Source organism: Chionomys nivalis, chromosome 6 (genome assembly GCF_950005125.1).
Source record: "Chionomys nivalis chromosome 6, mChiNiv1.1, whole genome shotgun sequence".
NCBI classification, from domain to species: Eukaryota; Metazoa; Chordata; class Mammalia; order Rodentia; family Cricetidae; genus Chionomys; species Chionomys nivalis.
The window spans coordinates 42830052-42855523 of record NC_080091.1 but is presented as its reverse complement, the minus strand read 5'-3'; the positions used below and the strand labels follow the sequence as shown (position 1 = coordinate 42855523).

Genomic DNA, 25472 nt, shown 5'->3' with positions numbered 1-25472 from the left:
AGACATGAGCCACCACACCCAGCTTGGGCTTCTATTGAAGGCTGACTGTATCTTCTCATCATAAATGCATGTTTCTATGGCAACCTGCCCCCTTACACATGTTTAAGGCAAAGGGCCTGCAGTCAGAGATGAACAGAGTGAACTCTGGCTCTGGAGCCATGTCTGGGCGGAGAGACACTGGGTGCAAGGTGAGGACAGCACCCCAACTTTGGCCTTGGCCGTGGGAAGCAGGGACCAGCTGGAGTTAGAGAGGCAAGGAAGCTGGTAGGGAGGTCTGAGGAATCAGGAAAGAGATGAAGAGACCAGCTGTAAGGAGAGTCCTTAGCATGAGGGCAGACCTGGAGACCCCCAGGGAAGGCTGTGGCTGTGCAGCAAGGGGTCTAGGGACCACCACCCCCTGGGATCCCTGGCCATGGGGAAGACTAAGCCATGCGTGAATGAATAGTGATGATGACTGTGGATACCTAGTGTGTGCTCCCTTTATGTTTCTTTCTGGAAGGTCTAATTTGGTTACTCTGGTAACTTATATATTCGTAACCGCCAAACATAGAAAGAACTCAAATGTTCAGCACCTGAAGAATGACCACTGAGCCATGATCTACCCGCAAATATTGCTCAGCCATGTAACGGTGGTCCCTTACATCTGGGTGGGCTGAGGCCTGAGCATTGCCATGACTTCAAAGCTACCCTGGACTACAAAGTGAAACTCAGTCTTAGAAGACCAAAACAAACATAAAAATTGAAATGAAATGGTGACCTCCTTTGGTTTAAAAGCAGCCAGCCAGCAAAGTGCCTGTGTCCTCAGGCAGGGAGACCGTATTTATGATCCAAAGAAAAAGCTAGACAAATTGACTGAACCCAGTTTTTAAGCATCAAGGACATCTACCTTCCCCCATCACCCTCCTCCAGGCTGCATTCTGGCCAGGCCCAGACCCCTGGCCTTTGAGAGTGGAGTGCCCCTCCCCTCGTTCACATGCATTCCCCCAGAGCCTCCAGGTCCACACATTTCCTACTGCTTCATTTCATTTCCGTTTTCTTCTTCCCGCATTCAGGAATTGTCCCTCAGCCTCTCCTTGGCTAGTTCTGTGCAGGGGAAAGAAGTGGCCACCAAGAGATGTCTGTCTGTCTTCCTGTCAGTGTGTGCCTGCCTGCCGGTCAGATGTATGAGGTGCTTTAAGCAACAAGCAGGACCAGGGTTGGCAGGAGAGACTGGGAGTCTCATCCCCGCTGCCCAACCAGCCCTCTGTGCATGGGAGCCAGAGTTCAGGCATCAGGGGATCAGAATGAAGCTACCAAATGATAGATCTGATGGCCACTATCCAAGGCCAGCCTCAGGACGCCCCATTCCTCAAAGGAAGGGTCCTCCAGGCCTTGCCCTCCTCCATCACAGCTGCCCATTCCCGGCTCTACACAGCCTTCTAGTCCTCTGGTCTTGGCCCTTGGAAGACTAATTCCTGCCTCCCAAGTCCCCAGTTCAGCTTGAGTGGGGCCTCCTCCTGGACTCTGGTTCAGCTGCACTGCCCAGCACCCCTGCTGCCCAGGTTCTCTCCCAGCAATTGCTGTGCAGGGCTGCCGCCGATGCCTGCTCCATGCCCCCGGGTGGACTGTGAGGCCAGCCCCACTCCTCTCCCAGTCCCAATTCCAGCTCCTTTGAGGGACCCACAAACACAAAGCTGAAATTAATACATGGAACTCACGATATTAAGGGACATAACATTTATAGTCATCTATAAATGGCAAGCGTTCATGAGACGCATGATGATTGAATTCAGTGTAGCTCATTAAGTCAGAAATAAAACTCGGTCACAAAAGGCCCTGGGACAGTGTTCATGTTCCATCCACTGAATATCTGTCATGGGAGGGTCCTAAATCAGAGTGGCAAGGGCATTCACCACGTAAGAGCAAAGGTGAAGCACTGGACGAAGCTCTCTGTGGGCACACATCTCTACTCAAACACACACACATGCACAGGACAGCGATGACAGCCAGCTGCAGCTGAGCTCTGGGTCTCCAGAGAGCACGTGGAGCAGATGACAAATCACCTTTGTCGCTCAGTCAGTGTTTCATGGAAGCAGGAACAGGTCCTTGCAGGGACACAGATGGGAACGGAAAGATGGAGGCTTCCCTGAGAATCTGCCGGAAGAGCTGCGGTCACAAATGCCCCTATACACTGCAACCTCAGCCTTAAAGGGGGTGTCTGTGTTGCTCCCAAAGGGTCAGTGATTCTGATACACAAACATAACACCCTCAGAAGCTCATCGAAGTCTATGTGGCAGATGCTTTAAAGCTGCTCCGCCTCTCCCCTCCATGTAAGTATCGGGTTTCCTTTCGAGACACTTAGGGAAACAGATTGAAATAAACACTGAGTCAACCTTCGCAGGGCTGTGTGTTAACAGAGCTCATATTATAAAGCTGTGGGAGGCATTTGCACTCAACATTTTACCTTTCCCCAGCATTTACTTCCCAGCCATTATCCACAGTCCCTTCCTCACTGGGTTCCCGCATCCCGAGATGGTCCTCAGTACATACAGCTCTCAGTACCCAGGGCACACGAACCAGCGCTTCATTATTGTGCTGTAGCATCATTTGCTTAATGCAATTGGATGTCTTTCCTGTTCCTGGTCATTTCCTATTACAAGTCAAACCGTGATACATTGTACAATTAGCTGTATCTGTGTCTCAATGACCAAGAAACCCCAAAGGGGGTTGTTACTGACGGGCAAAGCAATGACCATGCAACAGCGGACAGTGGATTGATGGCTCAGGCTGTGGTGAAGGTGCTGCCACAGTCTGACCCAGGCTGCAAAGCACCTGGTATGAGGGAAGTCACCGGTGGGGAGAAGCCAACAAGGCAAACATCCAGCAGGACTTCCGAGCAGAGGAATGTGGAGAGTAGAAATGATGAAGGCTGGGCTTTCATCAAACCCAAGGCATCCAAATGCTCTCTGAACCATGAAGGACCACAGTCTCTCTCCATCCCCACCCCCCACAGAATCACCCTGATGGTTAAATGCCTGGCGACCATAAACATTGTACACTTTCCCATTAGCTCTATTTGTAAATCTTGGCAGAAGAAGGTTTTCAACATGGTGATACCTTTACAAAATTTGAGACTTTTCAAATCAGTCTTACTATGTCAGAGAATGGACTTCAAGCTACTGTCTTAGTTCAGGTTTCTACTGCCGTGAAGAGATACCATGACTACCTCAACTCTTATAAAGGAAAACATTTAATTGTGGGTGGCTTACAGTTCAGAGGTTCAACCCATTATCATTGTGGCAGAAAGCACGGTTGCACGCAGGCAGACACTGCGCTGGAGACTAGAGGAGTTCCACCTCTGGATCAGCAGGCAGCAGGAAGAGACAGTGACACTGGGCTGGGCTTGAGTTTCTGAACCCTCAAAGTTCACCCCCAGTGACACACCTTCTCCAAAAATACATGCATGTATACTGACTCCAACAAGGCCACATGTCCTAATCCTTTCAAATATGCCACTCCCTAGGAGCCTATGGGGGCCATTTTCATTCAAACCACCACAACTACTTATATCAGAGTTTGCTCAAGGACCTTCATTTAAGGCTCCCAACGTACAAGAAACTGGGAACTCCAAGCTCATCACTTCCACCTACACAAAGGATATGGCTGCTGTCCAGGCTTCCAACTTCTTTACCAGCAGTCATTTCTTTCAAGCTAGGATATGTGCTATCTCAAGGCCAGAAGTTACATAAAAACACTCCTTTATCCCAAACCAGTACTCCAGCTAGGCATAAGGACACTGTTTTGTGTATTAATACTTCATGGCTTGACTCTGATGCCCACTGTGGCATGCGTGCTTCTGAGAACCAGACACTCAGACTCCTCAGCTTGTTCCTAGCCTGGTGTTGACAGCAACTTGAACTTTAAGCCAAGTAGAAGGAAAATGAGATTCACTGTGAGTTGCTTGTGAGCAGAGCAGCAAGGAATGCGAGCAGTTGGAGCACAGAATGAACACCAAAGCTGTGTGCAGCAATGACTCAGGTGGGCCTAGCCCAAAGGATGCTTGTGGAATTCTCCATCTGTCCATGCTCCTGAAGAAACAGGAGTCAATGGGACATGTGAACATCCTACGTGGTGACCTTCCTGTACTATCCTCTCATGTAGGATGACAGAGTACTAAAGATGTCCCATTGCTAAGGGCTGTTGTGATGACGGTGGATTCCACCGGAGCCACCCCACAGTGAGCAAGCTGCCCTGGGCTCTCCCCAGCTTGGGAGACTGGAGGCTTATGATGATTTTTACATGACTGCTTTATAGTCTTCTGAGTGTTCATAGCTTTTAAAGGCTGCCCCACGTGTGTCTACAGGATTCAGCAGAAACTTTAGCTGCAGCGAAAGCAAGAGGCAGATCCAGGAAAGACTGAACGCTGGAGCTGTGCTGTACTGGGTTCTGTGATGCAGAACTGAGACTCAAGGGACCACAAACCTTTCGTGGACATTGATTTCCCCCTCTCTCCCTCGAAATGTAAGGACAGAGGCTGGGTGGTCTCTGCACACCCAGGTGATTGGCAGGCAGAGGCTGTGCTGCTGTTCTCACAGCCAGGTGATATTTCACCTTCCTTGCAGAGATCAGCCTCCTCACCTCTGGGTCTCCATTCCAGGATCATCTTTGGGTCACTGTTGTCACTAGTGCCAACTGAATTCATTCCCTAATATATCTGTGCCCATTTTCCCAGTTGCCCCCTCTCATAAAGCTTTAAGAAAACCCAACACAAGCTTCGTGGACCTCAAAGCACTGGGAATTTTCAAGAACTTTAAATGACACATATCTAACCCTCCCCAGAGTGGTCCTACAGGGTGTAGGCAGTAGCTTTGATCTATAAGAGCAGATACTACTGATCTACAGTGCATCTGGACAAGAAGCAGATACAGAACTGCCCTGGGCTTGCTCCAGAGCCTGGCCCTCCCCACAAGGGCATGCAAACATGTTCACAGTTTGCTGTGTGGCTGTGTGTTACAATGTTGATCTCCTTGGATCCCCTTCTTAAATTCACTTCTGTGTCCATGCTGCCTGGACAGAATGAGAGGAGAGGCTTGTGGCGAAGCCTTTTGCATTAGTGAGCAAGCTGCTCCTGCTGCCTAGAAGAGCTCACAGTGGGAGCGAGAGTCTGGTTCTATCCCAGTGAAACAGATGAGGATGACCAAGGGCTGTTTCAAACCCTACTGGAAAGAAACCTCAGGGACAGAGTAAGAGTTACAGAGGGCCCTTGGTGGGCCCCATCCACTGGGAGTCCAGGCTACATGGCTGGCATGCTCCTGAGTTCAATTTGTGTCCTGGACAAAGAGAAGAACTGGGTAACAGCGTTACTACTGATGAACAAAGCAAAAGACACCATGCAAGCTTTTTCCTAGAAAGTACAGGTGAGGTGAGAGATAGTCACACACACACACACACACACACACAAGCACACATGCATGCATTCATAACTCTAGTTGGTGTGAAGGCTCATTTCCCTCTCTCAGGTAGTTGGACCCATGTAGCCATCACAGATAGTACAGTCCCATGATTTTTAAACTTTATATCAGTGTGCCTTCCATCAAAACCTAACTCTGAACTGATGGTTGATCTCTCCAGACTAGTGACAGGAGACACAGTTCTCCCTCCCTGCCCAGCAGCAGAAGCAAACTCTGCCCCAGGTGGCCCCAGGGCTCAAGAGCATACAGGGACCCTCCAGTAGGGCCCGTGCTGCTGACCTAGGTCTTCCACAGTGAGGTAGAGTCTCAGCATTTCCGACTTGCAGTGGTTTCAGGTTCAGTTATGCTGAGTTCATTGGATGGAAACCTGCTGAGTCGGGGAGCACCTGCGCCCTCACATCACAAATAGGAAAAGATGCTAAGGACCAAGAGCCTCCTCCACCCCCACCCGGAAATGCAGCTCTAAACAGGCCAAGGAGAAAGAACTGCAAGTCTGCTTTGTAAACTTGAGACCTGGCTCCATCCCCCACACTCTGGAGTGACTGTCACCTCCTCAGCAGCCGTCACAGACATCTCCACAGTGCCTGTGATATCTGTCTGTGAGCTAAGGTCAGAGCAGTTGTCTCTTGGGGCAGGCTTACCACTGCCTGAGTCATAGTGTGGATGCTACCTGTCACCTTCAGGGATGTTCTAAGACTGAGCCTGTGGTCACATCAAAGAATTTAGTGCCTGGATCTTCCCAGTCCGTCCACCCTCCACCCTCACTCCGCCCCTGTCACCTGGGCTCGGACACCTCCTTATTCACCGTTTTGACACATAGCAAGCTCAGATCTAAGGACTTGCTCCTGGGGTTCAAATCTCTGCTCCTCTGTATATTCCCAGCACTGGACATGCCTGAGTGGCTCGGGTTCTAAGTTCAGGCTGACCTCAGGAGTCATTCTCAACATGGTCATGACTCACCCTTACAGAGCTCTGGGGCCCATGCCATATGGTCTGGGCAATAGCAGTGTTCCCCGTGTCCTGACCCCCGTGAGGCCACCATTCTTAGGCTGGTGCTGACATAGTCCTGGGTGCTGAGGCAGTCAGCTAGGATGGATCAAAGCCCTTCTTCAGGACAGAAAAGAATCCTAAATACAAGGATCCTGACTAGGGTCCTGGGGATGCCTGCCGTGGGGAGAGGCTGAAAGGTGTGTCAGGAGAGAGGAGAAAGAGGGTGGAGACATGGAGAAGAGAGACACAAGGGCATGTGAATGACACCCTGAGCTAAGAAACCTTAACAAGGAGAGGTTTGTACAGTTTAGGGCTTCAGAGCTTTCACCCCACGGTCAGTCAGCTCCATGATCTGCCAAGGTGAAGTTGGCTCCAATGGCAGCTGGAGCTGGTGGAAGAGGACAGTACTCAACATGTGACAGCCAGGAAGGAGGTGTACAAAGGGCCAGGCCTGACATAGAATCCCAAGTACCCATTTCCCTCCCAGCACCAGGTGAAACAGTGACTAGGAATCAGTACAGAGTTTGCTGTGCACACACGAGAAGCCGAGCCCAATCCTCCAGTAGCCGTGTCCAAAAGCCTGGTATGACAGCATGCACCTATAGCCCCCATGTGAGGGAGGTGGAGGCAGGATGATCTCCAAGGCTTGCTGGCCAGTGGCTCAAGCTGGAGCTCACCGAGCGATTCTGTGTCCAGAAAAAAAGGGAGGAAAAGTATCTGAGAAAAACACGTGGCTTTGACCTCTGGTCTCCACACGCATGAGCAGACATGTGTACCTGCACACATATGTACAGATACAAAAAAGAAAACAGAATGGCTTTATGGTCAAGATACTAGACCCCTGATCAAGCCAATGTTTAGTTCTCCCGGGGCCTCTGTTTCTGCAGCGAGGCAGTTGGGTTGATTCACCCCTAGGTCTCAGATAATTGTTTTAGTTTTTTTCAACTTAATTTGAATCCATCCAGTTTCAATTCTGCTTAATATCACACAAGACCAATTCTTCTTATTCATTGCGAAAACCTGTCACAGCCCTTTCATAATATGCTGTCAGCTTTCTTCTCCCTCTCATCACTGAAGACAAACGATGCCTCGCTTCCGCCTTTCCTTCACCCCATCTTCCAAGTTTCCTGCCGAGACAGATGGCCCCTCCATCAAGGAGCACGCCTCCTCTCGATGCCTGTGCTCATCTGCTCCTTTGATTTATGGGAGAAACCAAGCAAATCACTCACCACCCAGACGGCTAGCCCAGGGAGGTATCAGTGTCTCTCATGTCCTCATGTCCCCTATGCACCAATTCGCTTTTCCACAATGGTCCTAGAATGGATCACTGAGGCTCCATGAGATCACTTGGCCTCTCAAAGCTTTCCCTCAGATGTGGAGACTCTGGATTTAAGACCTGCTGCCGCTGGCTGAGCCTTTCTCCCTGGCCAACCCTGAAGGTCCATCCTTGTTATCTCAGTGTGGAGACTGGAAAGACCTGCCCTCTGCTGTTTGTGGAGCTTACTATTCATCTTCCTCTTGCCGCCCTGCATAGCGATGCCCTCTGCGGAGTGGGAGTGTCTACATCGATGGGAGTGGCCAGCCAGGTGTAGGAAGCCCTCCTGCCTGCCACAGATGGTCTCTGGCCAGGTTCCTAGTCTGGATTAGGTACACCTGTTGACTCTCCAACTGGTGATAAAGATACCTTAGTTATTCAACTTACAAGGAGGAAAGTCCCTAGAGGTTCTGTCCAACGGTCACTTCGTCCCATTGCTTTAGGCCTGAGGCACAGGAGATCATCAAGACAGGAACACATGGTGAAGGAAATGTCTCCCCTCATGGCAGTCAAGAAGCAAAAACAGAGGAAGGAGCCACAGTTTCAGAATCCCACTGAAGGACATGCTTCTAACGACCTCACTTCCTCCCTCTAGGCCACACCTCCTGAAGAAGTTACACCTCCAGGTGTTACCTCAGGCCGATGACCAAGTCTTGCACAGGTGGGCCTTTGAGGAACATTCCAGATCCCAACTCTCTTACTTGTACCTGCTGCACAGAGTGGAGGACACCAGATTTTCTAGGCTTCTCCTGGCACACACATGGTTCCTTTAGTCTCTGCAGCATCAGTTACCTTCTGAATCTATAACTATGTAATTACCTCTCTAGTTGTTGGCAGGAGAGCTTTTCTACCACCGATTATATGTATCCCAGAACCGCATATTCCTTTCCTACCCCAGACTCACAGGCTTCAGAAGCTGAGAGGCAGGAGCAATCAATAAGCAGACAGAGAAGTGAGACCAGAGACATTTGACAGGAGGTTTCCCAAGGTCTCCTAGAGACAGACTAGAGCTAGATCATCCTAGTTCTCCTGCCGGTGAAAATCACTCCCAACCCTACACAATGCTCTCCAGGATCATGAGAACCTAGTGCCCCTGCTGGTTTACACACAAATAAAAGTCAACACAACTTCTCAATCCTGCCGTGTGGCGGGAATCTACACACCACACACTAAAGATCACAGGCACCTTCTCAGCTACAGCACAGTTCACTGTGACAAGTGTCCCAGCGAGCCTGCACTCTCGCTGGAAGCACCCAGGTGCCCTTCTCTTGGCCCCAGAGTGCTGCGGGACTCCTACCATCACCACTGGCTTTCATGGTGCTGAAAACTTGGTAAATCTTGCCACGGAGGGGAGGGGGCTAGTAAAGCTCACATGAAGATCCCTCCACCTTTGTGGGCACAACTATTTGGAGCGGGGCCTGCCCTGCTCCTCCTGGTTTGGAACAACTTGGCACCTCCTCACACCAGAGAGAGAAGCAGTGTCAGTGTGAGAATGGCAAGCTTGCACCTCAGGAGACCTTCAAGATTCCCGCTCTCTCTCAGCTCAGCCTCTACACCTCCAAGTGCAGAAACCCAAAGAGGCCTCCACGAGGCTGAGGGCCATGTGTAAGAAACAGGAGCATCCTTGTTGGAGAGATGGTCACCAACCATCCTCAGCCACAAGTCACAAGGCCCTGCTTCACTCCACAATCCAAGTAGACTCTCTGACGAGTGAGGGTGAGGCCAGCAGAAAGCCGCCCTGCAGAGTTAGCCTTACAAATGTATGAATGAAGTGATGGAGGCTTTGAGGATGCGAGCTTTGGGTAGCAACAGCCCAATGGTATTCAAACAGCACACCCTCCTTTTTTCTAAATCAGTGTTGTGATGGTGGTGGTGGTGGTGAAGATTCACATATCCTTTGTACCATGCCCTGTGACAGCTCTATTTAAAGGTTAAACGAGGGCCAGGGAGATACTTGGTCAATAAAGCACTTGCTGCACAAGCATGAGGACCAGAGTTCGATCCCCCAGAAGCCACATAAAGGGTTGTGGTGGGTGCCTGTAATCCCCATTCTGGGATCAGAGAGAGCGGACATAGAGGCATAGAGGTTTGCTGCTAGCGGCCTGCATGAGTCAGTGAGCCCATGTCAATAAGACACCTTGTCTCAAAACCAAGATAAACAGCACACACAGACACATACAAACACACACACACACACACAGAGGGAGAGGAAGTGAGTCCCTAAGAGGTGACTTGCTGAAGCTTGCAGGGCTCACAGATAGATAAGTTTCCACTGTGCGAATTCAGCAGGACAGCCACGTTGAGTTGTCCCAGGTAACTGCAATGGGTTTTGCCCACATAGCTTCCCAGCACATTGTAAACAGATAAAGCCACCAGAATGCTATGGAGATCTGCAATGAGACCCCAGCACCAAGAACGTACTTGCTCATGTCACGTTAAGGTAAAGCAGGGACACTCCAGTTTAGATAAGGTCACTTTCATTCTAATCACTCTATATGCATCATTTTCTGACCCCTGATGCAGGATGATGCTCCTGTCCTAAATTGTACTCCACAATCCTACATCTACCTGTTGGCCTCTCTGTCTTTGGTCTCAAGGGATCCAGTGCCGGCCCATCTTGCACTGCTGTGTTCAGATTGCTGTGAACACTAGTGAATTGGCTCCAGTTTCTAGAACTATCTTAAGTATTCACACAGCTTCTCTCTTCCCTCACATCCCGTCCTCCTGCACTCTGTAACTCTTCCGCTGGATCGCCCACAGGATGGTGGGGGCCAGAGCACAAACATGTCTGTTGGGTGTTTTCTATCTAGTGACATTTCCTCACGCCTGTCCCTAGAAGGCCAGCCCCTAAAGCACAGTGGATAAAACCTTTTCTCCAAAGGGTCATAACCCGTGCTGACACACCCAGGACACCTGAGCATATGCACTCCAGGTCCTTGCAGTAGCCTTGCTGGGGAGGCAGCACCTCACGGTCATGTCGCAAATGAGGTGGAAACGGAGTCATTCAGTAGCACAAAGGACTGAACTAGAATGGCCTGGCGCCAGACAGACTTCTCCCATTTATAGTGACACCCCTTTCTGTTCACCTATTTCTCAGGTACAAGTCCCCTCAAGCTAAAGACCCTATTTCCCTGTTTTTTCTGGGTTCCAGCTACAGCCCTAAGGAGCACCCCCACCCTGACAGCTGTTCCCACCTAGAGAGCTTTCAGCCTGATTGTGCCTCCTGGGGGAAGGAATGGCTCCCAGGGAACACCCCACCCTGGCTACATCGTGATGCTTCAGGAGAGACCACAGCTGGTTTGAAATCCCTGGGAGAAAGGGAATAAGGAAGGGAGGGAGGGGGGAGGGAGGGAAGGAGGGAGGGAGTCATAAATGAACCACCAAGGCCTTTGTTTGATGCACACAGGCCACAGCAAGCAGCAATGATCAGCACCAGAAATACTGACAGTGGTACCTTGGGTATCAATCCGACTTTACCAGAGCCAAGTCTGGGAGTCCTATTGAAGCAATCTAGGAACAGGACAGGGATTTGGGGGTCCACTTGGGTTGGAGGACTGGAATTCTGGATCTCATGGCTGGTGCATAACTTGCAAAGTGTCTAATCCGCTCCAAGCTCTCCATCACTGTAAGTATCAGTGAAGCTGGCTGTGTGGGTGCCATTTTGGGAACTGAGTATGGCAATGTGTGTGAAAGCTTGGAAGAGGATTAACACACAGTAGGGTCAAATATGTAGGATTTATTCCAATGAAGATGATATCCATGTTAGACATCGAGGGAAAAGGGGGTGTGGCTTTACTAACGCGGCTTCTCGTGGTGTGGTAGTTTGAATGTAAGCGGCCCCATAATCTCATAGGCAGTGGCACTATCAGAATGCATGGTTTTGTTGGAGTAGGTATGGCCTTGTTAGAGGAAGTGTGTCACTGAGAGAGTGGGCTCTGAGGTTTCCTAGGCTTAGGATACCACCCAGGGTTTCAGTCCACTTCCTGTTGCTTGCAAGACGTAGTTTTCTTAGCTACTCTTCCAGCACCATGGCTACCTACATGCCACCATGCTCCTCTCCATGATAATAATGGACTGAGACTCTGAAACTGTAAGCAAGCTCCCTCAATGAAATGTTTTCCTTCATAAGAGTCATCATGGTCGTGGTGTCTCTTCACAGCAATAGAAACCCTAAGACCCATGGCCATGACCAATCCCTGAGAGAAAAGGCTTGAAGGAGGAAGGGTTGCCCCCCGCTCACAGTTTCAGGGGTCTCAGTCCATAGCCATCTGGCTCCACTGCTGTGGGCCTGAGGCAAAACTAAACATCACAGCAGGGAACATCCCCTTGCTGGCATAGGAAGGAAAGAAAGAAACAGGAAGAGAACTGGGAAGAATACTTTCAGGAGGCACATCCCCTAGTGACCTATTTCTTCCAACCAGACCCCACCTCTTACAGTTCTGCCACCTCCCAAAATAGTGCCACCAGCTGGGGACCAAATGTTCAGCACCTGAGCTTGTGGGTGACAGTTCATCAGCGTGTCATGCCCTGTTCTGAGCCTTTGTATGGGAACACATTTACGAATGTCCGTGACAAGATCTGATGGGGAAATGGAGGCCCAGAAGGATGAAGAGCATCTAATGACGTTTATGAAGAGGCTTGACCGGTTCCAGAATGCACCGTCTTTACCAACACGCCTTCCTGTACCTCCCAAGTGCAACGCTGGTGAAGCACACAGTGCCGGAGACACCGTTCATTAGTTCATGATCACTGTGGGAACTCAATGACTGAAGAAGTGCAGTGCCTGGGAGCCAGTTCACCATCTCTCAGGGCTGGAATTCCTGGTGGTTTTGTTTGCTGCTTTATTTGTTTGCATTTCCCCAATCCGCCCAAATAAACATGTTTGATTTGGTAAACAGGAAGCACGCTATTCAGAGTATGCTCATCTCTATCCGTGGTGCCAGGAGTGGGGAGGCACTGCGTGGGAGGCCGTGGTCTCCAGGCAATGCTTGGAAACCGCTTAGTCAGCTTAAAGCACTGTCGCTATTCTGCTCCGTTCCTCCCAAGACCAGCACCATCGCAGCTCAGGCCATCCTCAAATCCCCCAGCCTATTTCATATAGTCCATCCTAGCCACAATACCATTATGTTGCCAAGGATGACCCTGACCTTCTGATCCTCCTGCCTCTACTTCCCAAGTGCTAGGGTGACAGGCATGTGGTACCATGCGTGGTTTATTCTATGGGGGAAGGGAGATCAAACCCAGGGCCCCCTGCAGGTTTGGTAATCACTGTATTAAATGAGCTACACTTCTAAGCTTGCCATTAGGTTTCTAAAGTGAATTTTAATGGAAACCCATGGCTCCAATTCTTGACCCTGCTTGGGGAGGGCGTGGCTCTCTGTACAGCCCTCCCTTTAAGCAGGAAGCCCCGGGCTTCCCAGAATTCCCATCCCCCACTGTGAAGGAAAGCCAGAGTGTGTATGTTAGCGGGTATCCCTTGGCAGCATCAGTCTAATTACACAGCCCTGCAAGGCCATGACCTCCTCATCCATCATCCTTCAGGCCTATTCATGACGTGGGTTGACACACGTCCCCCAGGGACCAAATGGTTACTGGTACCCAAGCTCCAGCTGAGGCTAAATCTCCCCAGACTCACTTCATCGCCTGTGTCTTCTGCTGCATTGGATGAGCTGGGTCCAAGTGCCATCTCTCAGACAGGAAGAGAGAAAATTTCATTTGTACTCATGAAAGTGCTTCATGAATGTGAGCGTGGAGCATCTGAAGATTCGGTTACTCATGTGGAATATATTCAGTGGGCAAAAAAGTCAGGGAACACATTGACCCAGGAGGGGCCTGGAGGCTAAATCAGACACAACACCTTCACCTTGGAGAGGGAGGCAGTGGCTCATTGAGGACTGCCCTCCGTCATGTGAAGGAGACTTAAATTTACCATGAGCATCTAACAAATACTGAGCCTGTGCCAGACACTGACTAACCATGAGCTAAATATATCTGCTATCTGTGTTTTCCTGCACCTTGGCCCTAGATCCATCTGTTCTCTAGGCCCAGGAGACTACGTGGAGAGGATCGCAATGGTTGGCCCTAAGGATAGTATGATCGGGGCTTCCTTAGTCTCCATCTTCCAGTTTGGTTCATTTAATAGGAAACACAATGAGGATCCTGGAGAGAGGAGAGAAGTTTCTAGAATCCACTTTCCATTCAACATAAATAGGCCTCGCAGCACTTGAGTTCCTTAGTAGCACACTTAAATTTCATATCCAAGAACAGCTCTTTCCTCACATTCTGAGAGCCCTCAGATTCAAAACGGAGTAACCCCTGCTGAACCTTAACAGCAACAACAACAAATGAAGCCAGGAGGAGCTGGAAAGAAGGGACCATGAAGGCCTGCGAGCAGAAACTTCCACAAAGACCCCAGCGGATCTATAGTGTTGTGTAAAGAACACATCTACAAGGACGTCTGCCCAGATGCCTGTGCTAAGCCTGCCACCTCTCTGAACCGAACCTTAGGTGTCCCTTTTCTCAGTGCTGGGGGAGTAGGTGGGTGCTGTGAGATAGCCAGGGTGCCTCCTCCATGGCCTCTGCTTCTTGAATCTGTACCGTTAACAATGGCGCAAATGTCCCCATTGCCGTGATCATTCTCAAAGATGTACTTTAATCTGTGGAGACTCTTTACGGTTGGTATCAACAGCTTCTAATTTTAGGGAGACACATAAGAAGTTGGTACATGTGGCCACTGTGCTCTCAGAGAGAGGGATATATGAAGAATGGGGCACGGCTCAGTGGCTGAAGACATGCCTAATCCTCAGAAATATGAATCTGGACCAGAGGCAAAGACTAGGATAGATTGAGAAGGGTAGGACCACGATCAAACCACTGAGACCCACTGTGCAAAACAAGGACAGTGACCTAGTTTCTTCCATAGATGAGAGCAGAAATTAAGAAGAGAGAAGGGAAAACTTGTGTATTAAAAGATATAAAAGGCCATTTGTGGGCAGATAGATGATATGTAGATGGATGTGTGGATGGATGGATGGATGGACGGACGGACGGACGGACGGACAGATGGATGGATGGATGGATGGATAAGTAGGTGGGGTAGATATATGGGTGAATGAAGGAATGGTAGAGTGGCTAGGTAGAAAGACTGATACGTAGATGGACAGATGGATGGCTTTGATAGTCAGACAGATGACTGATCAAATTGTGGTAAGTCTATCCAGGTGAAGCACACCCAGCCTTTAAGAGGAAGGAGATTAGTGTGTACACTCTATTGTACACACACACCTTTATGACCTTGTACTAAGTCTAACAAAGCTAGGCATAAGGGGACAAATCCCATCGGGTCCACAAATATGAGGGTCCTAGACACTGTCACTTTCTTTAACACACAAAGTGGACTGGTGATTACCAAGGCAGGTGGATGGTTCATGTTACATAGGGATAGAGCTTCAGTTTGGGAAGATGGAAATGCTTTGGAGAGGGATGGAGGATATGGTCACACAGCAGGTGATCACACTCCTATGTAAGGATTGTTTTACATAGATCTACCTCAAAAAAGACACGCCAGGTGGGCGGTGGTGGTCATGCCTTTGAGGCAGGCAGATCTCTGTGAGTTCAAGGCCAACCTGGTCTATAAGAACTAGTTCCAGGACATCTAGGGCTATTACACAGAGAAACCCTGTTTTGAAAAACAAAACAAAACAAAACAAACAAACAAACAAGACATGCTAATCAGCTATAATGAGACCTTAGTTAGACTCAGTTTCTAGTAAACCATAAAAATGTTAATGTAATTTCTAAAATAATTAGAAAATTGGACCGATTGAATGTTTGATAAAATTAAAGAGTTATCACTTATTTGGGGTGTGATGATTGAACAGTGTTTGAAACATTCATAAACTGAATAAGGTATGTCTAGCCCCGCTTCCAAATAGTGTAGTGGAGGGAGAGAGGGGGCGGGGTGGGGTCCTGATGCAGGAGCCTGCTCTCAAGCTGATCTCTCCTGAAACTGAATAATGAGCAAGCACACTGGAACCTTTTACTATTCTGCCTGGTTAAAATGTAGGGTAAGTGTGACCAGCGCTGCCCCAGTGGTCATTTGCAAACTGCCACACAAAACCAGAACAACACACATATTTTATCCGAACCTCTTCTGCCAGAGCCTCCTGTGCAGCTGAGTTCTGCTCATCTCTCCACACTCTAGAGTTTGCTGTGCCCGGGCTATAAAGATCACACTGCCAGGGTCACATTGAGGAAAGAATGCTGCAGCTCTTCCGTACTTGAGCCTCTTAGTGTGGCAGAGAGTGACTCACTCCTTCCAGTAATGTTGGAAGCCAGACACCCCCATCCCATAGGTCAGAACACTGCGACTCTGGAGATATGCGAGGGTCAGAACCTGAATCCGAAGCAAGGGGTGGGAGTTAGGTGTGCTTAGCTTCTAAGCTATTTGCTTCTCTGAGTAGGCAGGGAAAGCATGAGAAGCTGCCTCTGAGTTAGGAGTGCCTCAGGGCACGCATGAAGCATGTCACCAGGCTGTGTCAGCAAGAATGGTGGAAGACGGTGTCACCATGGAGGTGTTTTCCCAGGCGGAAGCCAGGTCTCCAAGGGCTGTAGCCGAAAGCTACAGCTGGCTAACCCAGGTTAAGATGAGCACAAGGCTCTGCCCCCAGGACACACTCCAGCTGGGTTTTGTGGGTTTGTCTACATCCTTGCTTTCTTTGTGTTTACACTGGGCCTCCTGCCTCCAAAAGAAACAGGAACTGAACACAGTGTTAGATGCAGCTGCACCCAAGGGCCTGGCCCTGAAGCCAACCACCTTTTCTATTGTCAGATGATCCCCCTTCAGGGCTCAGCAAAGGCCACCCGCTCTCTCCAGCACTTTATCATCTGTCTCACAGCTTCTCGGCATCTCCTGTGGTCCTTTCCTCCTAACCGTGAGCCCAGCAGGTGGAAGCCGGATAGCCATTGCTGGAACTGAGATGCAAACACACATTTACTATGTTAAAGCTGCCAACAGAAATGGAGGCACTGCTGCTACCCTCATAAAAACAATGAGCAATTGTAACTAAAGCCATCAAATCGAGGTGATGAGAGAGGAGATTTTGCCACACAAACTTGGCACCGAGAGCTATTGCAGGACCTACTGGAGGTGTAACCATGGGCAGGGGTTCATACCTGTCCATCTTGTACAGCACCAGGCTAGGAATGGGTCTCTAGAATGGCACCTTACTGTATCAGCATCTCTGCACTCCCTTTGTTTTCTGTTTACAAACTTTCCCTTACCTCAGCCTCCTTGGATGTATATTGACCCACACAGCACTCAGCTAAACCCAGAGAAACCATCACCTTTGAAGAGTGTCTGACTGCCAGTAGGGTTGACTGCCAGCCTCCCTCTCCTGATACACCCCTGGGCAAGGCTTGTCTATGACAGCAAACTGTGTGTCCCACAGCGGGATGTGACAGTACACGGTTACAGCACACCATGCTCTCTCTGGAAACAGCTCACCTTGGGGAGGTACGGAAGGGACTTAGGTTCTATGGCTGCCTCACTTTGACGTCCCCCTTCCCTGGCAGCATCACACACACACACACACACACACACATTTCCAGGGTACAGCTACTCCTGTATTCTCATGGGCGGCTTCCTACCCCATAGTCCCACCCTGTGTCCCATCTGCTTATGCCACTAAGGTCACAGTCTACACATTGTCTGCCTGGAAGCCCAGAGGCAGGAGCGGGCAGGAGACTAAGAAGACCCAGCTCCAGTTCTCCCCATCACCCCGCCTCCCAGAGTCAAAAGAAGATGAATGAGACCCCAGGGAGAGAAACCGCACTCAACACAGCCATTCTTTGACCACACAAGTAAAGCCAGGCCTCCCCATGGACATGCCTCACAACTAGCGGTGAAGAGCACACTTACCTCACCGGCTTTGGCTAGACTCCCAGGGAAGTCCTGCACGTGGCTTGCTGACAATTGATAAATTATTTTGGGCTTGCTATTCTGGTTGCTGGCTTCTCCAGAGGCCTTGGCAGAGGGATGGCTGTCTCCAGCTCCTGCGGGCCAAGGTCCTGCCGGCCTTCACATCCTTGTCCCAAGTCCTGACCTCTGATAACATATAGCTGACCGAGGGTGTGGCCCACTGGCAGCCTCACTAGGATATAACCTGAACATGGTTCCATCTCCCAAGCGCCAAGCCCAGCCAAGTGGCCACAGCTCTGTGAGCTTTGCTTGCATTTCAGTGGCTCCCATTTCCCCTGGAAACCAAACCCACCAAGTCCTAGATCCATACTGTGGTTGGTTTCACAAGATACTGATATTGGGGAAGGCAAGGCCAGGGCAAATGGGAATTCTCGTTCATTCTCTCTCAAACTGAAAACCAAAGCACACTAAGACTAAGCCCACAGGCTCCACCTACATCTTGAGTTGTCTTTGTTCCCTTCTAGGAGGGAACAGAGTAGGGTGGGCAGGGAGCTCTGACCTTCCCTTCAAGAGGGAAAAGACACATAACGGAAAAGCCTAAAACAAGGATGGGACATGAGGCCCAAGGACCCCAGGGCAGCCTGCCATGCTTTCATCCTGAAGGCTGTCTGTGCAGCTGGCTGAGACACGGTTGCCAAGGGGGAGCAGCTGGCTGAGACACAGTGGCCTAGTCCTTCTTAGGTTTGTGCACGGAAGACCTTTTGTTGCTGCCTTTGTACCTAGCAAAGCCAAGCTCAGTCGGCAAGGTGCACCAAGGCACCCCGGCATCTTTCCAGCTTCACCCACAACCACGAGCCTCTAAGACAAAGACAAAGGCACTCCCCACTCACCGAGGGCCGAGACTGAGACCGATTTCTTAAAGTGCTCTCGGAAGGCTCAGCTTCAAATATTTATAGAGGCTGTGAAGTGGCCCCAGAGAGCGAGTGGCCCTGTCAACTTCACGCCTGCTGCCAGTGATTTATTGGCTTGGGAATTGCTGCAGACACTCTGCCTGAGTGCTTGGTGGGAAGCCAGCCTCCTCCAGGAACTAGAGAGTGGCAAGAGACTGCCTGCTAGGAGGGGAGGATGGGAGATTTTGCCTCTGCCCCTCAGTGGAGGGAAAGCTCCGGATCCCCACTGCTGGGCACTGTCCAGAATCCAGGCTGAGCCTGAAGTCAGGGACAGCTGGAGAAGAGAAAAAAAAGTAGATCTCTGTGTCCCCTGATTATAGGACGGCAGCTCACATCTCTTATCCAAGGAAGATATGACAATGACAGCTAATGCTTACCAAGCACTTACTGTGCTGGCATCAGACATCCTACCGCGTGCTCACTTCCTCCTATGACAGTCCTAAGAGACCATCATCACCAAGTCACAGTCAAGGGATTGGAGATGGGGACCAATCGCGTTGTCACGCCCTGCCACTGAGCAAGCAAAACATGCAGGCACTGGGCTGGTGGCAGAGGGGAAGCAAAGGCTTTTGTTCTCAATGGCAGGAGAACACACCTTTAACACTGAAAGGCCCCATGTCTCCTGCATGTTAGCCTTAGGCCAGTGCTCCCATGGCCCTCCAAAGGGAACCACATCCCTGCACTGGAACTTCTCTATAGGCTTGCCTCTGGGCTCTGCACAATGGGGCAGGCCAAGCAGTTTGATGACCCCAGACATCTTATGTAACTCTAAGTGGCTGTGTAGCTGTTAACGCCACATCATTCGAGGCCATGCGATTTCATCCTCTGCCCTGTCTACAATCCTCCATCAGTCACTTCTGGGCATAAGACAATCCATGCCAGCATCTCACCTCTGAAACCACGTTCCCTTCCAGAACTCACAGGATCCTTCCAGGAGCACTGCAGCAGGAAGCTCTTTGGCCTTTCCAGCATCCTCCAGATATGGTCATATGACTGCCTTCCAGTCTGACCAGCAGACTAGAGCCATCTCTCCATCCCACAGGGATGGGAATGGGAGCAGCCACAGAGCTACTGTCAATGCTGTCAGCCTGAGTCTCCTGGGTGAGCTGTGGGACACCAGGAACCGTGGGGGAGGACTTTGAGGCCCCTGTAGGTTTTTGTGCTCAGAAGACAGTTTGAGTCAGAGAGCAGGCAGAGCTGCTCTAGCAGCATTGTCTTTGAATCCGCCATGGTGAGGAAGGCACTGCCCGGGCCAGCCCATCAGAGCAAGACAAGAAGGGGCAGGGATCACCAGAGGGCCCAGGTCTCCATACACGAGGGCCAGCACTCAAGACAAATAACAAGGCAAGGCACAAGGCTTCACCAGAAACAAGAACTGAAAAGCAGACATAGGATTACATTCTAGCTCTGAGATTGGTGGGCTTTATTGGAGTTGTCATGCATGCCTCTGTGTGTGTGTGTGTGTGTGTGTGTGTGTGTGTGTGTGCGTGCGCACATATGTGCTCATGTCTCTCTCTTTCTCTGTGTGTATGTACTCATGCCTGTCTGTCTCTTTTTGTCTTTCTCTGTGTCTCTGTTTCTGTCTCACCCCCCCTCTCTCGTGTGTGTGTGTGTGTGTGTGTGTGAGAGAGAGAGAGAGAGAGAGAGAGAGAGAGAGAGAGAGAATACACAGCATGCCCATCTGTGAGTATATTCCACTTACAATCAAAACCACATTTCAGAAGTGAGGTGAAGGTGTGTGCTTACCTTTGGAGAACTGGGTGGAGCCGTCTGAGATGCCCACTTAGTCCCTGGAAGGGACCAGGACTCCACACCCCACAGGCTTTGAAGGATACTGTCAGTTTCAGAATTAAGCAGGTACTCCTGAGCTGGAAGAGAGAATCTCAGTCAGGCCTCAGGCTAGGCATCCATCTTTAAAACTGACAGGTTCTAAACGTCATCATAATGTTTCTACTCTCTTGCTAGCCACAGATGCTCCCAAATGGCCATCCCTGTGACAGAGGCTCTCTTGGTGCCTTTGAAGTCTCTTAGCACCACACTTAGTAATGACATCATCATGGTCTTGTGGCACCTCAGGCCACTGCCTGACTCCCTAATCCCCTGCTAGCTAGCTGCCAGCCCCTCCAGGATGGGACCATTGCCCCCCCTCTGTGTTCCCTCTGCTAGCTCCCACCCCTTGCATGCACCTCCTACAGGGGGCGCCAGGCAGCCTCCAGAAACCTAGTACAAACAGCCCCATTAATCACAAGCATCTCCTTCTTTGACAGGTGAGAAGGCCGAGCTCACAGAAGGCAGACTGCTAGAAATCAGGGGCAGAGTGGGGACAGACAGAATGCACAGCTCTCCGACTGTGAAACAGGACCAGACCAGACTTGGGGGGGGGGGGGCGGGGCAGCAATGTGGTACCGCGGGCAACCCCAAGCTGACGAGAAGAGCCTTTGCTTCTCGTGTATTCTCATCCTGCGTGATAAATGATCATCCTATAATCCTTTCAGAAATGGTCTGTGGCTCAGAGAGGCTGATTAACTCATCCACGGCTCAGGGCTGGCAGGAACAGAATCTAGTAGATGAGCCATGGAGAAAACAGATCTGGAGAGTGCTAAGTCCTTCTGTGAGAGCAGCCTCACAAGCCCTCGGACCCCTGCTCGACCCCCACCTCTGTCAATCAGCCCACACTACTATTAAAATGGCACTTAAGGCCCGAGAAGAGGAGAGTCTATCTGGTCCCCAGCACCTTAATTTCTCTACTACAGTAAAGACAATAGGACCACAACAAATGACTCATGTCCCTCTCTCTGAGCAGCCACAGTGGATGTGCGTGCATGATACAGTTGACAGTATAGAACACCTCGTGTCCTACCATCTTTGAAATTAATGCCATATCATTACACTGCCCTATGACATGACATTCTCAGCCACCTCAGTGGTTGTGCTACTTTCCACTGAGGACATGGGTTAGCTCACAACATTGAGGGTCTAGGGTGACATGCCTGTCCCCTGAGCGTGTTCCTAATATTACATGGGAATTACTTATATGAGATGAATGTCCAGGGCTGGGGAATGGATGTAATGGTTCATAAAGAAGAACAGAGCTGAAGAATTTGAGGTTCTTCTCTCTTTCTAGTATGTTCTGACACTATGAGGTGGGAAGGCAGGGCTGAGCAGCAGCAGGAGAGGGAGAAATAGGAAGTCCCCTTACTGGTACAAACTCAACACTGGGCAGTTTGTACCCGGCTAACCCGGCCCTGACTTTTGCTGAATGCATAGAAATGTTTCTGGCATGTGCACTGACCTCCTCCTCTGGCTGTCTTCCCCTTGGAGCCCACATCCAGGTGGCAGACTGTCTGGAAGAAAAGATAGCTCAGTGGGTATACTGTATAGAGCAGGATAAAGGTTTCTAGAAGACCAGTGGGAGGCTAACCTCCCCGTGCAACTGAGCTCTCAGTCTGTGCTGGGAGGTAGGTGTGGTGATATGTCGCCCACATTCCCTCCTCTGTCACCTTACAGGTGACCAAGGCCAGGCCTGTTCAAGGGTACCACACACCAGAGACCATTCCGTTTTCTTCACTCAGATTCAACCATGCAGAGACAGCAACATGTATCTTTTCAAAAACGCATTAAGAAAAAAAATTAGAGTTGGGGCATCTGATAGTGCTGGGGACCACTGATTCATCTCCCAGATAATGAGGAGACCTGGACCCCAAGACCACCCCTGCACTACTGCAGGGATCTGTAGGGAGCAGGGTGGCCTCAGGAACTCACGCTCCACTCAGCAGCCCGGGCGGCTAAGAAGAAGCCATCTACTAGATATTCGAGGCAGGTTGAAACCTGGATCTTGCATTCTGTGTGGGCAAGGCCCTATATGCAGTGGTCCTGGGACATCTTTTCTCCCCCATCTTCATCATGATGCTCCAGGTACCAGCACAACCCGTCATCACATCTGAAAGCTCTCCTCTCTTTCCTTCTACTGGCAAACCTCTGTGTGAACCTCAAGACCTAACTCAAATGTCCTGGTCCCTTGACCATCTTCCCTCCTGACACAGTTCAGCCACCTGCTTTGCTACTTGCCCTGACCAGGATCTACGTGACAGCTGGGCTCTGTGACGGATTCCAGAATGGACTGACCAAGGCAGTAACTAGTAATCAAAGGCCTGGACTTCACTTACCTGTCCTCTGGTCACAACCCATTCCTCCCACATTTCAGGAGCCTTGTGCTCCAGCAATGATAATCCCTGCTCTCCCGCTGTGCTTAGGTGTGGGTAGATGCCCCTGTCCTGATTTCACTGTCATTGCTATGACAAATGCCTTGATAAAAAAGCAGCAGTGGTTGTTTCCAGGTTCTGGCTATTACAAACAATGCTGCTATGAACATAGTTGAGCATATACTTTTGTTGTATGATAGGGCATTTCTTGGGTATATTCCCAAGAGTGGTATTGCTGGGTCCAGGGGTAGGTGGATCCCGAAATTCCTGAGAAACCGCCACACTGTTTTCCAAAGTGGTTGCACAAGTTTGCATTCCCACCAGCAATGGATGAGTGTACCCCTTTCTCCACAACCTCTCCAGCAAAGGCTATCATTGGTGTTTTTTATTTTAGCCATTCTGACAGGTGTAAGATGGTATCTTAAAGTTGTCTTGATTTGCATTTCCCTGATCGCTAGATGCCCTTCAATGGAAGAATGGATGAAGAAAGTATGGAATATATACATATTAGAGTACTACTCAGCAGTAAAAAACAATGACTTCCTGAATTTTGCAGGCAAATGGACGGAAATAGAAAACACTATCCTGAGTGAGGTGAGCCAGACCCAAAAAGAGGAACATGGGATGTACTCACTCATATTTGGTTTCTAGACATGAATAGGGGACGTTGAGCCTATTATGCGTGGTCCTAGAGAAGCTAATTAAGAAGGTGAACCCAAAGAAAAACATTTAGGCGATGAAAGGAGACAGAGACAAAGACCCACATTGGAGCACCGGACTGAAATCTCAAGGTCCAAATCAAGAGCAGGAGACAGAGCACGAGCAAGGAACTCAGGACCGCGAGGGGTGCACCCTCACACTGAGACAATGGGGATGTTCTATCAGGAACTCACCAAGGCCAGCTGGCCTGGGTCTGAAAAAGCATGGGATAAAACCGGACTCGCTGAACATAATGGACAATGAGGACTACTGAGAACTCAAGAACAATGGCAATGGGTTTTTGATCCTACTGCACGTACTGGCTTTGTGGGAGCTTAGGCAGTTTGGATGCTCACCTTACTAGACCTGGATGGAGGTGGGTGGTCCTTGGACTTCCCACAGGGCAGGGAACCCAGATTACTCTTGGGGATGATGAGGGAGGGGGACTTGATGGGAGGGGGGAGGGAAATGGGAGGTGGTGGCGGGGAAAAGGCAGAAATCTTTAATAAATAAATAAACAATAAATTAAAAAAAAGCAGCAGTGGGGAGAAAGGCTTATTTCAGCTTACAATCCCACAGTTTGGAGAAGTCAAGGCAGGAACTCTGGATGCTAGTGATGTGACATCCGCAGTTGTAAGTCAAGAGAATAAACACACACTTGCTCTCAGCTAACCTTCTCCTCTCTTCTACTTTCAAGACAGCTGCCTATGCATGTCCCTGTGGGCTTTGTAGTAAGCACTGCCCAGGCCCTGGCTTTCCCAAGTAGTGGAAACTTCACTGTTGTTGGGTATTGGTGCCCTAGCCCCTGCTGGGTGCCTATCGTGGTCTAAATGAGAAATGTCCCCCATGGGCTCATAAACATGAGCACTTGATCCCTAGTTGGTGGGGCTGTTTTGGAAGGTTATGGAGCCTTGTTGGAGGGTGTATGTCACTTGGGACAGGCTTTGGGCTTTACAGTCTCAGCCCCTTCCTGTTCCTTTTCTCTTTCCTGAGTGTGGATGAAAATGTTGCTAAGTCAGCTTCCAGATGCTGCTGCCATGATGTTTCCATGCCTTCCCCTTTCATGATGGACTCTATTCTTGTGGAACTGTGAACCAAAATAAGCCCTTTCCTTTGGTTGCTTTTGCTGGGACAGTCTATCATAGCAACAGAAAGTAACTATGACATAGCCTGTAGCCGGTGTCATACTAGGCTCTACAGGACATTATTCAATATTCAAAGAGCCTCATGGGGGACAAAGAAATCTACTGACTCAAAACACATAGTTTAGAGAGGTGAGGTTCCAACATCATGTTCTTTGTGATTAGGGCATCTTCATGCCTAGATGTGGGCCAGGCCTGGAGAGCCTGGAAAAGGACACAGAGGAGCTGTTGATCTCTAAGCCAGGCCCACTCAAGAAGAGCCTGGGGCTGAGGTGGATTTGGGAGTGTAAATTCTTCCTTGCCCCTTTCCCTATCTCTATGCCAAAGTCAGGAAAATGCCAAGACCTTGAACTCTCAGCAAGGGCCATAGAGAAAGCTGGCTGAGCTGGAACTCACTGTCCCCACCCCAAGACACCTGAGCTGGAGGAAGAAACTCCACTGGGAGACAGCCCATGACAGCATGTGTTGTTCTGGGGAAGCTGCACACTGGAGAAGCAAGGTGACAAAGGACACCACTCAACAGTGCAGGTGCACTGGGTCCGGCCACACAACCATGTGCCAGATAGAAGGGCTGACTAAGGACGGGCTCGGCCCCTCCCCAAATCCCAGCCATAAAAGGCAACAGCGGTGCAATTCCACCATTGCAAAGATGGAAAGTGGTCACACCCCTCTTCTGGGAAGGGAAGGTGCCAAACAGTCTCCATCCCTGCCCTCGGCCTCAACAGCTCTCAGGTTATTAGGGCCCTCCTTCAGGAAGGGGTATGTGGGAAGACTGAGTCAATCATCTGTGGAATAGCAGCCTGAA

The 25472-nt window shown here is 50.0% G+C and overlaps 1 protein-coding gene across 3 annotated transcripts in view; it reads right to left on the bottom strand.

Moving 5' to 3' along the window:
* The window catches only part of C6H4orf50 (chromosome 6 C4orf50 homolog), an 83554-nt gene that overhangs the window by 22004 nt on the left and 36078 nt on the right, over positions 1 to 25472 (bottom strand). For 2 of the 3 annotated variants that reach the window (XM_057771099.1, XM_057771098.1), the window contains 2 exons: positions 21917 to 21968; positions 20371 to 20492 (listed from right to left, as the gene is read on the bottom strand). In XM_057771099.1, coding sequence (XP_057627082.1) covers positions 20371 to 20492; positions 21917 to 21968 — 174 coding nt within the window. The remainder of the gene's footprint in view (positions 1 to 20370; positions 20493 to 21916; positions 21969 to 25472) is intronic. The other variant, XR_009057233.1, reaches the window with a different exon arrangement.